The 16117-nt window shown below is 50.7% G+C and overlaps 6 protein-coding genes across 6 annotated transcripts; 5 read left to right on the top strand and 1 right to left on the bottom strand.

Moving 5' to 3' along the window:
* Nucleotides 1-1398: 1398 nt before the first annotated feature.
* Nucleotides 1399-4425, bottom strand: AKAW2_20657A (snoRNA-binding rRNA-processing protein DIP2; the record flags this gene model as incomplete). Its single annotated transcript, XM_041685394.1, has 3 exons — nucleotides 1399-4015; nucleotides 4086-4340; nucleotides 4409-4425. The coding sequence occupies 3 exons, from the start codon at nucleotides 4423-4425 to the stop codon at nucleotides 1399-1401; spliced, it is 2889 nt and encodes a 962-aa protein (XP_041539483.1).
* Nucleotides 4426-4691: 266 nt separating this feature from the next.
* On the top strand, nucleotides 4692-5889 carry ARC2 (actin-related protein 2/3 complex subunit 2; the record flags this gene model as incomplete). The annotated part of the gene is made up of 5 exons (XM_041685395.1): nucleotides 4692-4753; nucleotides 4824-5494; nucleotides 5551-5651; nucleotides 5707-5755; nucleotides 5810-5889. The coding sequence occupies 5 exons, from the start codon at nucleotides 4692-4694 to the stop codon at nucleotides 5887-5889; spliced, it is 963 nt and encodes a 320-aa protein (XP_041539484.1).
* Nucleotides 5890-8245: 2356 nt separating this feature from the next.
* On the top strand, nucleotides 8246-9446 carry AKAW2_20659S (F-box protein; the record flags this gene model as incomplete). Its single annotated transcript, XM_041685396.1, has 2 exons — nucleotides 8246-9238; nucleotides 9300-9446. The coding sequence occupies 2 exons, from the start codon at nucleotides 8246-8248 to the stop codon at nucleotides 9444-9446; spliced, it is 1140 nt and encodes a 379-aa protein (XP_041539485.1).
* Nucleotides 9447-10857: 1411 nt separating this feature from the next.
* On the top strand, nucleotides 10858-11847 carry AKAW2_20660S (uncharacterized protein; the record flags this gene model as incomplete). Its single annotated transcript, XM_041685397.1, has 1 exon — nucleotides 10858-11847. The coding sequence occupies one exon, from the start codon at nucleotides 10858-10860 to the stop codon at nucleotides 11845-11847; it is 990 nt and encodes a 329-aa protein (XP_041539486.1).
* A 648-nt stretch (nucleotides 11848-12495) lies between these two features.
* AKAW2_20661S (uncharacterized protein) lies at nucleotides 12496-14036 on the top strand (the record flags this gene model as incomplete). The annotated part of the gene is made up of 3 exons (XM_041685398.1): nucleotides 12496-13151; nucleotides 13266-13933; nucleotides 13984-14036. 3 exons carry the CDS (start codon nucleotides 12496-12498, stop codon nucleotides 14034-14036), a joined length of 1377 nt encoding a protein of 458 aa, XP_041539487.1.
* An 876-nt stretch (nucleotides 14037-14912) lies between these two features.
* Nucleotides 14913-16051, top strand: AKAW2_20662S (rRNA-binding ribosome biosynthesis protein UTP23; the record flags this gene model as incomplete). Its single annotated transcript, XM_041685399.1, has 3 exons — nucleotides 14913-15000; nucleotides 15079-15168; nucleotides 15228-16051. 3 exons carry the CDS (start codon nucleotides 14913-14915, stop codon nucleotides 16049-16051), a joined length of 1002 nt encoding a protein of 333 aa, XP_041539488.1.
* Between the last annotated feature and the right edge of the window lie 66 nt (nucleotides 16052-16117).

The following is a 16117-nucleotide window of genomic DNA, read 5'->3' on the forward strand; positions in this document are numbered from 1 at the left end:
CTTCGCTGGGGAATACCTTCCTATAGCAGCAGTCGAGCATAATAGTTCCTGAGTGCTCCGGGCCACCCAGAGAGCTCTTTACACTTTCAATCTATACAACTTCAATCTATACAAAGAGTGCCCTTCATATAGTAACCAGCACTCCGTACCACAGTATGCCTTGACTGCTGAGTATCCCCCGCAACCCAACTTATAGATCAGACATCAAGTAGAGAATATCAGCGTAATTGAACACTGATACCTCATACCTCACAAATGAATAACTGAAAAATTCCCCATGTATCATAGTACCGATAAGCTTTATCATCAATTACTGGATTTAGAATCGCTCAGGGCCACTAATTGCATACTCCATAACACAAAGTGTTAGGCAACAGCAATTACCCCTACCGCTTTATTGACCGCCAGAGACGGCAGAAACTAATGAACCTCGATGAAAAAACCTCGGATTTAGCGGATTTTGGAAACATACAGCTCCCAAAAACTCATCCCAGAGTCTGTATAAAAGTTTGGCGGTGTGGTGTGGCAGTATGCCAGGCTGAAGCGACCCAAGCTAATAACCAGCTGACTAAGTACTGACTCACCCACTCTGCCCCCGGCGCAACACTTCCGCCGAAGAAAAATAGCTTCTCCCCATTTTCTTCATTTTCTCCCACTTTCCTTTTCGCACAGCTGGAGCTACTTTCTCTCTCTCAGCTTGACTCTAATGTTCGGGTCGCGTGCTATTTCGTCACAATTCGACACTATCACACTACACGACTAACAATAGCTCAGGTATGCATACCAATTTTACCTTGTTTTTTTCCCTTCAATGCAGCTCCATACCCAAAACCCCGAGGGGTAGAACCAATTAGCACTTTCACAACCTACACCTATATGATGAGAATTTTTCTATGAACCGGTATATTAGGAAGAGCCGGAAGAGGAATGGCAGGGACCCCTAAAAAATAGGGATGTTCACTGTCGTCGATGCTTATAATGGTTCTGCTGAGTGGTGTTTTCATGGTTGTGATTTGGTTCTAGTCTGTTCCTCTCGGTTTTGGGTTGGATTTGACTATTTTCGTCCGCTAGATGTGTGACTGCCAATCTGTTGGGTATTTGTGCTAACAGATTTTTCATAGGTTTTCGACGAAGTTCTGGTCGATATCTTAAGTAGTTAAATAGAGATAGATGGAATACAATTGTCTAGTGTCATGTTGGAAGCTATTGACGGATCGTTTCATAATTTGACATATCTCTATATCGATTTACATTGTATCGAAGCCGTTCGCGAACGTGTAACTCCAGGTATAAAACTTTTCGTAGCCAAACAATCCAAAACAGAAAAATTCTCAGGTCTCAACGCCAGTCAGATGCATGTGTAATACAGGTAGGTATATATTGCTGGCCCACGCGCAATCAGGCAATGCTCATGAACTGCCGCTTCTTGCCCGTGCCCGTCTGCCTCTCCTGCTCCTCGTAAGCGGCTTCGTCGATGTAATCCTTCGTGCTTTGTTCTTGGATCTGTTGGCCGACGAACTGCAGAGCCGACAGGTTGAAGCCCATCTCGTCCTTCTGACGAGCCAGAACCTTGCGCAGTGCGGATCGGATACCGTCCAGCATCGGCCTCATCATCTTGCTAGCGACGATCTGGCGGTGGTGAGTTTTCAGGATGAAGAACAGCACACGGCAGGTAAGGGGGATGTTCCACTCGCGACTAGCCCAGATATTGAGGAACGTGAAGAGAGCAGGCACCTTTGAGAAGGGCAGGACAAGCAGAGCGTCTTGAAGCGCAGCTGCGGGGATCTTCTGAACGACGTTCAGGAGATACCGCTCTGCTGAAATGTTGTTCAGAGCCATGTACTGGGCATTGCGCTGTGGGGGTGCAGCGTTAGGCTGTCTGGCCTTGAGAGCGCGCCATTGGCGCATAACCTCCAAGTCCTCCATACCCAGATCCAATGCCTCCATAATCTTTTCACCTGCCATTAATGTCTCCGCAGTTTGTTTACCAGCGTCAACGGCTTCAGCCTTCTCTCCGTCCTGGCCATCCTCGTCCTGATCCAGGGACGCCATCAGGTTGTTATCGTACATCTCTTCCAGTTCTTTCTCCCTCTCTTCCTCAAGGAACAAAGGCTCGTCAGTCTGCTCCCAGGTGCGGATGCTCTTGTCATGACTAGCGGTGACGATGAAATCACCTGAATGACTAATAGTCAGAGCCCAGATTTCACCATGGTGACCGGCCAGCTTTTGGATGTGCTCAAACTTGTCACCGTCCCAGTACTTGATCACTCGATCCTTGCTAGCACTGAAAAAGTTGTGCCCGTTACCATCCTTGTTGTTCGGAACGAAAGCAACAGCCATGACACTGTCCTCATGGGCCAAGAAGGACTTGTGGCAGTCACCAAAGTCCAAGCCCCAGATACGAACGGTCTTATCGGCCGAACACGTGACGATCAGCTTGCTGTCCCAAGAAATATCCATGTTGAGAACAGGCAGCTTGTGGCCGTAAAGGTTGAGGAAGAGTTTGAGGGAGTCAACAAAGAAAACCTTGACCGTGTTGTCCAGAAGCGCAACAGCCAGCAGCCGAGCATCAGGGGAGAAGCGAACGTTAAGAATGTCATCCGAAACCTTAAGCGTTCTCGTGTGCACCAGCTTGAGTCGGGGGGTTGTTCTCTTGGTACCCGGGATTTCTTCTTGAACCACCTGGAAGTTCCAGAACTTCGCAGACTTGTCGGCACTACCACTCACCAAAGACTTGCCGTCAGGATGGACTTGAATGGACCAGACCGGCCCGTCGTGCGCTTTGATCGTATCCAGAAGGGTCGATGAGGCGATATCGAAAACCTCAAGCTGGCCATCCTTGTTTCCGACAACAACAATCTTGTCACCAGGAAGGAAAGCAGAGCACAGAGCATAGCCACATTCAAGAGTACGCAGACAGCTTTGGGTCCGGACGTTCCAGATCTTGAGGCTGCCGTTGGAGGCAGACGCCAGCATCCGATCGTCCGAGCTCAATGCAACAGATCTAATGTCGGTGCGGTGGCCGGGGATGTCGACTGCCAAGTTCCGGCTGTAGTCCGGCTCCTCCTCATCCTTGTTCTTCTTGTTCGCGGTCACAACGCTGTAAGCTTCGAGTTGGTTGTTTGTGGTCGCGGCCAGAAGTTGCAGACTTCCACTTGACTTCGTGCGAATCCAGTCAAAGGACCGGACCTTACCGCCAGTGCGTACGATAGTGTGAGGAACAAAGACTTCCGAGACAGGCGCAGATGAGGCGTCCTCTGATTTCTCAATGGCATCCTCAGCAGCTGCTCCATCCTTGTCAGCTGCGCGCTGCGCGTCCTTCTCCTTTCTCCTCTTGCGCTTCCTAGCCAGACTCTTTTGCACCTCGGTCTGCGAGCGAATGCGCCAAATCTCGACTGCCTTCTCAGATCCGTGGATTCCAATGTAGTCCGCTCGAGGGTGAAAGCTGATTCCGATTGTGCGGTCCTTTCCATTTCGGTAAAACGTGCCCCGGTCCGTCAAGATCTTCTGTCCCTCCGAGCCGACCTTCTCTTTGGAAATGTGAATCATAGCACTCTCATCAATCGACCAGGCCTTCAGTTCTCCATCATTTCCTGCCGTAATACAACCACTCTGGTCGGGCGAGAGACCCAGACTCCAACACTCGCCGTTGGACTGTGCCACATGTGTTTCGATGCAGTGTTGTGCAGCCAAGTCCCATACTTTGATGAGAGCATCCTTTCCAGTCGTCAACAGAAAACCCGCATGCTCACTGAGACCGGCTTCATTGAGCAATTCAATGGACGGGGTAAGGAAATGGAGCGACGTAATCTGATCGGTGTGTCCGCGCAGTTTGAAAAGTCCGACTTCCGCAACCAGATCCCATACAATGATGTCCGTGTCTCTCGAACCACTTGCGAGGCGGACCCCTGTGCTATCGAAGGCAAGTTGAGTGATGGCGGACTTGTGGCCATTGAAGGAAATAATCACCGTCTCGGTCCGTGAATCCCAGATACGAATACTGCCGTCTTCATAACTATATCACAAAGCGACGGCCGAATTAGTAAGGTAGCATACAAAAATCCTACCACGGTGAGAAAACTTACCCGACCGCAAAAATATCCTCATCCGTTTTGCTCTGCGTGATTATCGTGACCTGTGCCTTGCAAGACGTATCGTGCCATCTGCCCAGTAGTTCACCCTTCTTAATGTCCCAACAGAGAACTTCCTCACTCGCGCCCACGAAGGCTCGCCCAAAGCCTGTTCGACGTGCGGAACCCGCGAGTTCATCGTCCCGGGCCCAGATCGCATTCGACGAGCCGGACGCAATGAGCCCGAAAGTCTTCGAATGCTCGAATTTACTGAAGAAGTCAGTACACAGAAAATACTTTCGGGGGGAAAATGCTACACCCTTGAGTGCCTCACTTACAAATATGACTTCACCATCGTTGGGTGTTTGCGACCTGGGAAAAATTTTGGGAGCTCGGAGAATGAATGCTATCGATAGGCGCAAATGGCGGCGGTCGCTACGGAGAGCGACAGCGACCAATGTCGGCCTCCCCCACCGCCTGCCGGTTCCCCAAAGCCCCCATCAACGTAACTCCCATCGTGGCAGTGACCCTCGTGGGATTGAAAGCCAAAATTAAAGGAAAGGGAATCGCAGGCCGAGAATTTGAATCTATTACTCATTATCATTGGGTGCGTCTATCAACATGCTTTTGCTAGACTACCACAACGTCCTCATCCACTCCCTCCTGACGGAGCGGTTCTCTGGGTACAGCTTCCCCCCCGCCTCCGGTATACGCCAGGCTACCAGCTAACAGCTCCATTCATGCTTCCTTCAGTGCCCCGCCCGTGTCAATCGACCAGATCGTTTCCGACTTTGACGGAGTGACCTTCCACCTGTCTACGCCAGAATTTAAAACCAAGATCCTCATCTCCATCAACGTGAAATGCTTCCGGGAGCTTGTCCAGTACGGTGCCCAGGAGGTGCTGGAAAGGGAATACGGCCCCTACATTGTCACCCCGGAGCCCGGCTATGACTTCTCCGTCCTGATCGATCTAGAGAATCTACCCGCCGAGCAGGAGGCGAAGGATGAACTCATCATGCGCCTGGCGCTGATGAAGCGCAACGCCATGGCCGCCCCCTTCGAGAGAGCATTCGATGAGTTCGCTGAGCTGGCCGAAGAGGCTTCGAAATACACGAGCGAGACTGCGCCCCAGGGAGTTGAGGAAGGAGGAGAGGTTATGGCCATTCACTATCGAGAGGAGGAAGCGATTTACATTAAAGCCAGCCATGATCGTGTCACGGTGATCTTCAGCACAGTGTTCCGGGAGGAGACAGATCGCATCTTTGGCAAGGTGTTCCTGCAGGAATTCGTCGATGCCAGACGCCGTGTCCTTACCCTGCAGAATGCCCCTCAAGTACTCTTCCGAAACGACTGTCCCCTGGAGCTGGCTGGTGTGCCTGGCATCCAGAACGGTAACGACGGTAGTATCAGCTATGTCACTTTCGGTATGTATTCGGGGATATGCATCACCCACCCGTTAGCTGTCACTAACCGCTCATAGTCCTGTTCCCTCGCCACCTGACCCCACAGCGACGCTATGAGAACATTTCCCACATCCAGATTTTCCGTGATTACTTCCATTACCACATCAAAGCATCGAAGGTAGCTTTCCCTGTCATTTTTGCAGGCCAGGTCAACATGCTTACTTAGAATCCAGGCATACATTCACACTAGGATGCGCAAGAGGACCGCGGACTTCCTCCAAGGTAAGAGTGGACCCCCAACAATGAAGGTATGTCCAGGTCACTAATGAATGATAGTTCTCAACCGGGCGCGGCCCGAGAACGAGGAGCGAGAAAGGAAGACGGCCAGTGGCCGTACTTTCAGGGTTCAGGGATAGAGAGCTGGCTCAAGAATATAATCTTTGTAAATTGCAGGCGAGGGGTGACATACGCACATGCATAAGTCGATTTTATTTTTCTCTAGGATGTATAGGTTGTCGAGCATCATAAGTATTTTTTTTTCCTTTTCTTTTCTCTTGATTTCGTTACTTTTTATTATATTTATCCTCGCTACCTCGCATTGTCGAACGCATGACAGCTGCATGTGGCTTGAAGTAGTAGTGCGGCTGCCTTGCTTTGTTTTATTTGCTGCAATATAGCACTACTAACCAACCCATAAATACCGCCGGCTGCTGCTTCAGCTCTCAGCTCCCTCCCGTCCCTCTCTTCCCTGTTACAATTGCTCGACAAGCTGCAGCAGAGCTGAAAACACCCGAAAATGAGCGCTTTGAGGGAGCCTCCTTAATCTCCACCACGATGTTTCAATTTCACCATCTGTCACAAGGTATTATCCACTCTAACCTCAAACTCCGTCCTGCACGTTAAGCACACTGGCGTGGGTCTAGTTACTGCGCTATTCCGCTATGGCCGACGAACACTCGCGCAGGATGCACTGGTTCGGATTCGAGCCTCAGATCGGCCGAAGCACTCCGATATGTTACCGTGGCTGTCTTCTAGCTGCAGCCACAAGTCCAGCTGGGTGAAAAGCAAACAGATGACCAGATTTAAGCGTGTGAACCATCCGAACCGCCCTATCGATGCATCTGATCGCCAAATATGACTCGGATCGCCCAACAGGTGGCCTTCAATTGGGCAAGAAGTCCCAGGGGATCGGTTCGGTGTCACACATTGACTGCAAGGAGATTAAACTGGTGTTGACTGATGGCCAGGATTCGTGGGGGTGGTCGCTATCTTGCCAGCCTCGATCGGAGAAACGGGGTGCTGTGGTGATGATGTGATCTCAGCTCTCATCTATCCTATGATGATCGTCTCCGGTATTTCCGCAGGTTTTTATTCGACACCGTTGAGTATCTGCCTAATTGATGGCTGGCTGGAGGGGGTTAGGGAGATGTGGTCGGCTCGGCGTGCTATCCTCCATATTGGGTCTATCTATCATACGGGGTACATGCCGATAACCGCTTCCTGCGACCTTAGTGGGATTACCGCATATTTTCTTCTGCAAACCGACATCAGGGATTCACGCTGCATTGGCGTCCCCATTAAATGCGCAATGGCCAAGAACGGGCAACGCTGACCCCAATCCGTACGTTTTTCCGGATATCAGCTCCTCTAGTTCATTCTAGGCACGAGCAGTGAAGGATCGCCTGTGACACTAGACACCCGCTCCGTTCAAGCTGTACAGCGGGTGTAGTTTAGTCTAACCTGCACTAACAAATGAGAAACACCGCGACGGGTCGCGACAGAAAGCATGCGCCACCGGATTTCCAGCTCCACGGTGAGGTGCAAACATGTTGGACATGAGCCACGTCCTATCCCAAGCAGGTCATGCATGGTTTTTGTATGCCCAGCACTATCTAGCCGATAGTGTGTTGTAGAAGAGGGCGGCCATTCGCCTGGATCATGCCAGGTCAGCCGTCTAGTTGGTTAAGTGGATTTTCTAGTGGAAGCCGTCTATATCGAACTTGTTCCCACCGGACTAAAAAGTGACAGCAATAGTTAGAGCCCGAGTAAACCCTTTTTGATTTTTCTGACCGCAACCCAATGGCGACACTTGTTCGTGGCTATTCGCTTTTCGCTTACGTTTCCCCTTTCTTCTATTTGATGCGAAATAATACTGAGGTTTTAAGTAGAGCATCCTCACTCGCTACTTCGTTCCAACCGAGAATGTGACCATCTCTTCGGCTAGAGGAGCCAGTGTCGACGGTGAGAACTACTAAAACTGTCGGGGGGACCCCGCCTGCAAGGTATCCCTGCCAGGGCGCAGCTTAGCCCTCCAGAGCGTCGCAACCCTGCATGCTATATATCGCAACGCTTCTGCTCCAGCGCAAAAAAAAAAAAAAAAAACTAGATGCGATCCGCATCAATATCTGCCACAGTTCTACTCTACGCAATCAATCGCTGCACTTCTCCTGCATTTCTCTCCCTTCCATCGCCAACAAACAGTTCCCTAGACCAACCAAGCCAATATAACGGCCAAAAATTCGAAGTTGACAACAGGGGAATCAACTTCTGTCATCGTTTTGACTGAGTCTTTCCATATTTATACCTTTCTACGCCCGTTGTAGCTTACTCCCGCTTTATCCACCCCCTGGGCCGACCATGTTGAGGGGACCTTGAACTGCGGACAAACGGAGTGGGCGACCAGGCAGCGCTTAAAGTACGGACGACAACATATTACTGGCAGGCAGAGGATCTTGTGGGAGGGTCAAAACGTTTCTAGCCAGGTTTCACAAAATGTCCGACAAGATTAGTTTATTACCATTGGAGCTCATCCTTCACATACTCTCCTACCTTCCCTTCGAGTCCTTGCTTGCCTTCGGCGAAACATCTCGCGCCAACTATGAGTCCCATACTCTCTGCCTTGAATGTCTACGACTAGGAGTTTTCGAAAAGCGCATTCACTCTGTGATATCCTTACTCCAGGCTGGCTGGACCACGCCGGATCAAATGGCACAGATTTCCGGTCACAACAAACAAGCGAATGACTACACAATATCCATCATCCAACCTGCCATGAGCCGCCTGGCGAGCGACTTGGACAGCAAGCCTCTACTGAAAATGAAGAGCTTGAAAAGACGGTGCCCTGCACTACTTGAGAAATCCCGAACATTGGAGCAGATGATTAGGGAGCAGAACAGGGTTTTTGCCCAAGTGGTGAATCGGTATGGCCGAGGACTTAGGAAACTGGAGTTTATGGCGTATGATCTTGACAGCGAGGGTGCCATGGCTCTAGCCTCCAAATGCCAAAACATATTGCATCATCTAGCATTACGCTTTGAGCATCCACACATTCGGGACGGCCCCATCAGACCCAGCACTTGGCTGAATCCTGCCCCGGGAAGTACGGCATGGAATATGTTCCTCGGTATAGGACGGTATCCCCAATATGGTCTTTGCGGGCTACAGACGTTGATCCTAGAGCGGGCGGGCATCACGCCGTGGCAGTTGACCATGCTTGTGAAGAAAAATCCCAAGCTAAGTGTTCTCAAACTGAGAACATGTCGCGGTGCACAGCCTGAGTTTTTGAACTGGCTAGGTGGAGTTTCCTACGAGCCAGAAGAGCGAGATATGGATGATAACAGTCTAGCTCCTGGTCGGAAGCTCAAAGTGCTCTGGTTGGAAAACTGCCACCAGGTACTTGCCCATCCCATCGAAGACTATGAACATCTGCCCAACGAATTTTGCGACTTTGGCCTTGAATGGGTCAGAGGTCTGACCAGCTTGCGTGTAAGTGGAATTATGTTCTGAGACGCCTTCATTCAATAAGCTGACAGGATAATCTTGACAGTCTCTATCTTTCAGCGAGAGCATGAATATCCCTCCCGAATACATTGACAGGGCCAATAGTGTCCTTTGGAAGATACCAGAAGTCATCTTGCCTTATTCTGGCCAGGGGGACAAGGCCCCTATTGAAGTCGATCCTGGGTTATTGTAGTTTACAATGCTTTTTTATGTTTATTGTTCTTATCTTTTTCTTGTTCTCTAGGGGAGGCTTTTTGTTGTTTCGTCTTTCCGGTGACTGAAGGGGATTCTTCGGTTATGTTTACTTTGTTTTGGGAGATAGACTTTCTGTGCAAACACCTGCAATTCTGTGCTACAGCTACAAGACAATATAAATCAAAATATGACAACACATCATGCACATGATTAGGCAATGTTAGTAGACGTGTATCATATGGGTCTGATTGTATCGTGTTTCACAGGCAACTTCAAGCACCTTACGGAAGTACTTGCGGGTGGCACAGCATAACTTCTATATACCTCAAGTAGGTGATCACAACTTACAAAGTGGAAACAACAGAGAGACCTGGCTAGGCTTTCACCAGTACTTAGATGAACAGGTCCACTTCCCTCTCAAGTAGTAGCAACTGCTTATCTGCCCAAGTCATAAGTAACAGTGAGGATTAAATGGTTGCAGAGCAGGTACTGCTCTGGCTGTTGACCCCGTGAGCGCCTTCTCGTTTTCTCTCCCAGAATTAATATGGCCAAACCACAGGGAACTCCTTACCCTGTGTAGTGTTAACACCCAGCATGACCATTCACTGTCTTCTCTACCTATCAAGCAGGCACGGGCATACTCTTGCGAATGATTGAAAGTTACCATTAACCTTCTCATCTCGTCTCTCATCGGCGGCCTTACCACTCATACGAAGCTTGATACCCGCCGTACTGTGACATTCATGGAATCATCTTGCAAAGCGAGCAAAATGGTACCGAGTCACAGATCCGCTTCCCAGCTATGGGCTATTGCTCGGCGGAAGCTCTTCACTCGGCGAGAACCCAGGAGCAGCGAGCATGATTCCCCACAACACCGTTCCTTCAATTCTGTTTCCTCTTCTTCCTTCAGCGAGCACACTGACGGCTTCTACAAGTACTCGTTGGAAGTTCTACAACAGAGTGACGAAGAATACAGAGATACGGTGGAGAGCATGGGACTGCGGTCTTCGGACAGCACAGGGATGTCGTACACGTCAGCTGTATGTTGGCTTTGGCATCTTGTCGTGAATCTGTCCCCCTTTCTGGCTGGAAACTGACATCAATTTGACAGCGAACGGCCCCTGCCGAATTTCCTTTTTCGCCTTACGCTGTTGGTGCTGTCGAATGGAATTCTGTCACGGGGTATCTCAAGAATCTGGATGATGCGCAGGGCTATGATGTTTCGTCCTGGAGAAACAGTGTGCTGGCTGTATACGTGAAGGTGTACACCGTCGCTAAAGTGGTCTTCATGTGCTTCATCCACTATGGCGTTGAAGTAAGGAGATTATAAGCCCAAAGTCCGGCACAGAAAGAAGCCGCTAACCATTTGGTGTATCTGTTTCTAGCTGGATGGATTTCAGGGCGGCCTAATGGTTTGCATTAGGGACGCAGAAGATGCCATCGCGTCCAAAAAGATCGCTCCCTTGGTTGAATGCGTTGAGAAGCTATACCACGCCCTTTACGCGAGGCTTATGATGGAGCTTGTCATGGTCGACCTATGCTCTTGCTTCAGTATCGAGGTAACACGCGTTTCTTCGCATAACAACTTCATGCTCCCTGAGCCACGCCACTTGTACAACATATTCTTGACTTGCAAGCAGATCCTCGACAGCCCGACTGTCTGCAAGATCTTTAACAAAGAATCTGTTCGGAACTATCAGGCTACTTTAGTCCACCGCGCTGTGACAAAGGTCAACAGCATGCCGTTCGCCTTGGACGATCTCATCGGATATCGGAGATTTACCCTTGGGATTATCGACAACCCGGATTCTTCATTTCGCCAGAAGTGGGCTGGGAGTGCCCTGATTTACCATATGCCACCGCCAAAGGTCCTTATCATTCATTCTGAGAGATATATGTCCTTCACGCCGAGAAACACTTATCAGTTTATGATCCCCCAGCAGCCCCTCCCTTTCATTCAGCGGCACAATGTCGACCCAGCATTCACGGAAAGGGCACGTACTTCGGATCACCGGCAGGCCGCGCTAGCCATGCTTGAAGGCAAGACTGTGGGTGTTCTCCGCAACCAGGGCACCATGCAACAGCTGATCGAATACGCCAAACGGAGAAAGTGTGTGTGCCAATCGGCCTGCAGTTGCGGCCAGGATTGTACCCAGGATCCGGACCGTCTCTGCCCCTGCGCGGAGTGGAATATGATCCTGTTACTGAGTCAGGTTAACGCAAACCGTGGGACTCTTGGAATTCGCGACCGGTGCACGGTTCTTTCGAAGGCTGTGTTCCAAGAGCTTTCATCCATCCGGGAAGATGTTGACGTCTTTGTGATCGGATTGGCCCTGAACCGGGCTGTTAGGATCTTCGGCGAAGAGATGCAGAAAGAATTGTTTGCCGGCATCATTTAAACCCGAAAGACTGCAGTTGAGTAGCTGGTCTGGTTTTTTACTGGCGTTGGGTGGCATGATGAGTGCGTTGAGGCGTTCATGGAGTGAGGGGGTGTAATTGCTTTTTCTTTCTTTGCTGAGATTACGTTGATTTTCCTTGGTCTTTTCCCCTTCTGAGTAGACATGCCTGACGATCATCATATTTCCGGAGATCTCGTATCTGTGCAACGAAAAGTGTTGGGAAATGTGAGTGGTTCCGAAGGAAAGTGAGCATCATGTCCGATCAGTGGGATAGTTTATCGATGAGGTAGGTATACATCTACATGGTTTACGTAGGAGAGGGAACGGACAGTATCTAATCAAAGAAATTGAACATGCAACCTAGGGGTATGAAAAAGTAAAGGGATAAGATAAATATGGGCCGTCTGCAAGCCAATACTAGCTCGTGTTACCTGGCAGTATGGTTGCGTCGGTGTGTGGGGGTGATGTCAAATTGTATGGGGAAGAGAAGGAAGGGGAGATTGGGTGGTAGTGAATGGAATGTAATTTTCTAAGATACGTAGCTCATAATTCCAATTCAAGCTCAATTTTAAGCTCAAGCTTCTCCTGTCATTTTCTCAACAACTTTTGTCGACCAAAAAAAGTCAGGTGGGGCGCAGGTGACCGGGGATGGGGCAAAGTTGGTCAGAAAGTTGGCCGTGGTTCGCAAGTCGGCAAGATTTTCATTTTGGCTCTGGCCAAAATCCAGCTTCCCGAGAAAAAAAAGAGTCTGTCTGTATCTGCGCTTGTCTGGGATTCCCGCCCGGCACAGCAATCTCTGGGAAACTTTTAGCGGGCATGGTGCCCAAGACTCTTGTTGTTAGTTCGACAGGTTGTTTATCATTCTTCTCCTCAATTACTCCTCTCGCTTCGCCGGTAGTAATTAGACGCAGCCCACTGTGGAGCGCTCATTCCGGGGCCCCCAGCAGCATCTGGGTGCGACGATATCGCGCCGTCTGGCCTTCCTACGGCATCACCACCCCCATCCCCGATCCTAATCCACAGTTCCCCATCTCCCGCTCGCCTTTCTGCTTCCAGACAGGCTATGCGCTCTGCGCCAAACGGCCCTCGCGTCCCTTCCCCCCACCGTTCCTGTCTCCGCCCTCTTCCTCCTTTTCCGACCCGCTGACCACCCACTACCTGAGCCATGATAAGAGATTATCCGTCCGGGGGGATCTGGTCCGCGGCCTGAACAACGGCGACGATGCTGTTTTAGTGGCGGAGAATTACCTCGCCGTGAACGATGGGGTCGGGGCGTGGGCAACCAAGCCGAGAGGTCATGCTGCGTACGTTGTTCTGTCCCTCTGTACTAGTCTCCGCGGACCCCTACTACTGACCCCAACTGGATCCCGTCTCATTCCCTTCCCGCGTGCTGACTTGCCCTTATCTTGTTGATATAGGCTTTGGTCTAGACTGCTCCTCCATTACTGGGCCCTGGAACTTGAACGAGAACCCAATGGTCAGTCCGAGTTAGATCCTATCGGCTATCTCCAACGCGCATACGAGGAAACCATTCGAGCAACGACTTCCCCCGGTGAATGGCTGGGAACTACCACATCGGTCACAGCAATACTGCATTGGAAGCGCGATGCTGCTACGGGAAGCATACGGCCCTTGCTCTACGTGACCAATATAGGGGACTGCAAGATCTTTGTCATCCGGCCTAGCGAGAAGAGAATCCTCTTTCGGACCAAGGAACAATGGCATTGGTTCGACTGTCCTATGCAGCTGGGCACCAACAGCGTCGATACTCCCCAGAAGGATGCAGTCCTTTCCTTGATTGATGTGCAGGAGGATGACCTCGTGGTGGCCGTGTCAGATGGTATCGTGGACAATCTGTGGGAGCATGAGATCCTGACGATCATCCTGGATAGTTTGGAGAAGTGGCAGCAAGGACGTCATGAAGACAAGGACTCGGAGTGGGCACCTCCGGCTGTGATGGCGGACGAGCAGATGGTGTTTATAGCGAGGGAGCTGCTCAAATCTGCTCTGGAAATTGCTCAGGATCCCTTTGCGGAGAGTCCGTACATGGAGAAGGCGGTGGATGAAGGACTGGCCGTGCAGGGTGGTGAGTGTCTTCGCATACCGTTTCAGTGAAGTAGACTAATCTTGATGCAGGGAAAATGGACGATATCAGTGTGGTAATCGGCTCTTGCAGGAGGAGGACGTAATCGACCCCATCTACCCGGTGACCTGCACGCAGGCAGTGGGTTAGGGTTGAAGCAGGGATTACACATCTCATGTCAGCACGGAGTTGACTTGCGCAGCGTTACATACTTTGACTTCCGCACAAACCTACGTCTGGAGGTTTGTGACAGAGGGCGATCGACAAGATAGCAGATGTCCGAATCAACTTGGGCTCGGCCGTCGGACAATCGCTTGATTACATTGCATACGCACTATATGTGCTTGGCATGGGTGGTGTATATGTTGCATGTTGGGATCTGGGGCCCTTTCAAGGCCGGTTCAAAGGGGTGGTAATGGCGTTTGTGGGACATTTGACGTTTCGGGCTATATATATTCTACTGGCACAGCGACATAGACTATTGCTTATTATCACTGCATACATAACCGTGACATATTCTGCCAATCCATCAAACTTTCTTTCTGAGGCAAAAAGTAAACATGTACCGTCTCCCACACACACCCTAATCAGTACATGGCCAACCGAAATTTCTTTCCCCATACACGCACACTACATATACAACTACACCAACTATCTCTCCCCTTCACAACCAACAACAAAAACAAAAGAGAAAAAGAAATTGCCTCCACGCGGGATCGAACCGCGGACCTCATCATTACTAGTGATGCGCTCTACCACTGAGCCATAGAGGCGATTTGAATGAAAGATGGCCCCATAATTGACTCCATCAACGGCCGCTTAGCCAGCCCACGCACAGACCAACATCCCGAGCTCTCTCCTCCGCCCGGCAAAAAAAAGTGACCGCCGCAGCAAAGAAAAAAAAGTCCAATTGCAACCCCAAATCCCATCACAGGTTATACATACTACATATTAACGCACCTCAGACGACCAGACAGTCAAGATGAGGGCCAAGCGATCCAAGAAGTACCGCAAGCTCATGCACCAGTATGAGCTTACGTTCGGATTCCGTGAGCCGTATCAGGTTCTGGGTATGCAGACATCCATCTATCTATCCATTTATACTATCATGTCAAGGATCAGAGTATACTGACTAGAAAACGTGACAGTTGACTCCAATTTCCTCCGCGCCGTTCACTCTTTCAAAATGGACTTGATCCCCGCTCTGGAGCGCACTCTTCAAGGCAAACCCAAGCCTCGTATGTTGCCCCGGATCTTAACCATCAACTGCAATGAATATTCTAACCCAATGGTTTAGTCCTCACAAAATGCTCCCTCGCCGCAATAATGGCCTCCCAACCCATCAACCCCAAAACCAACAACCCCTACCGCCCCGAGCACCTCCCCCCACCCACCACTCTCCCTCTCCGCCACTGCTCCCACAACGCCGACTCGACCCCCATCGACGAAGTCGAGTGCCTGCTCTCCCTCCTCTCCCCGTCCGCCGAGAGCAAAAAGAACAAGGAACATTACATCCTCGCGACGGCGGACCCGCACAACGCCAAGGACAAGTCCGCGACGGACAACTCGGCCGCGGGACGGAAACGCAAGCGCGACGCAGAGGATAAGGCCGAGGCGGCGCTTCGGAAGTCGAGGTTGCTGCGGCGTCAGGCTCGGTCGATTCCCGGTGTGCCGATTGTGTATGTGAAGCGGTCGGTGATGGTGTTGGAGCCGATGAGTGATCCGTCGGATGCGATTAGGGAAGGTGTGGAGAAGGGGAAGTTTAGGGTTGGGTTGAATGATGAGGCGAAGAAGAAGACGACGACGGCTGGGGATGGGGAGAAGACGAAGAAGAAGAGGGATTTGAAGAAGCCCAAGGGCCCGAATCCGTTGAGTGTGAAGAAACCGAAGAAGAGGGCGCCCGAAGGTACCACTGCCGGGAAGACGGAGAAGCCGAAGAGAGAGGCGGAGGAGAGACCTGCTGCGGAGGATAGAGAGGGCGAGGAAGGTGATGCTGCGCCAAAGGCGAAGCGCAGACGTCGTCATCATAAGGGCGGTGCTGGAAAGATAGAGGGTGATGGTGAGGGTGGTGCGGAAGCTGTTGCTGCTGCTGGTGCGCCGGCTGATGCCATGGATGATTGATTGCTTTGCTAATGTGCTACTTTTCTTTTTGATTTAAACCCATGGTACGGCGTTTCGGCGGACGAG

This window comes from Aspergillus luchuensis, chromosome 2, assembly GCF_016861625.1.
Source record: "Aspergillus luchuensis IFO 4308 DNA, chromosome 2, nearly complete sequence".
In the NCBI taxonomy this organism is placed as follows: domain Eukaryota; kingdom Fungi; phylum Ascomycota; class Eurotiomycetes; order Eurotiales; family Aspergillaceae; genus Aspergillus; species Aspergillus luchuensis.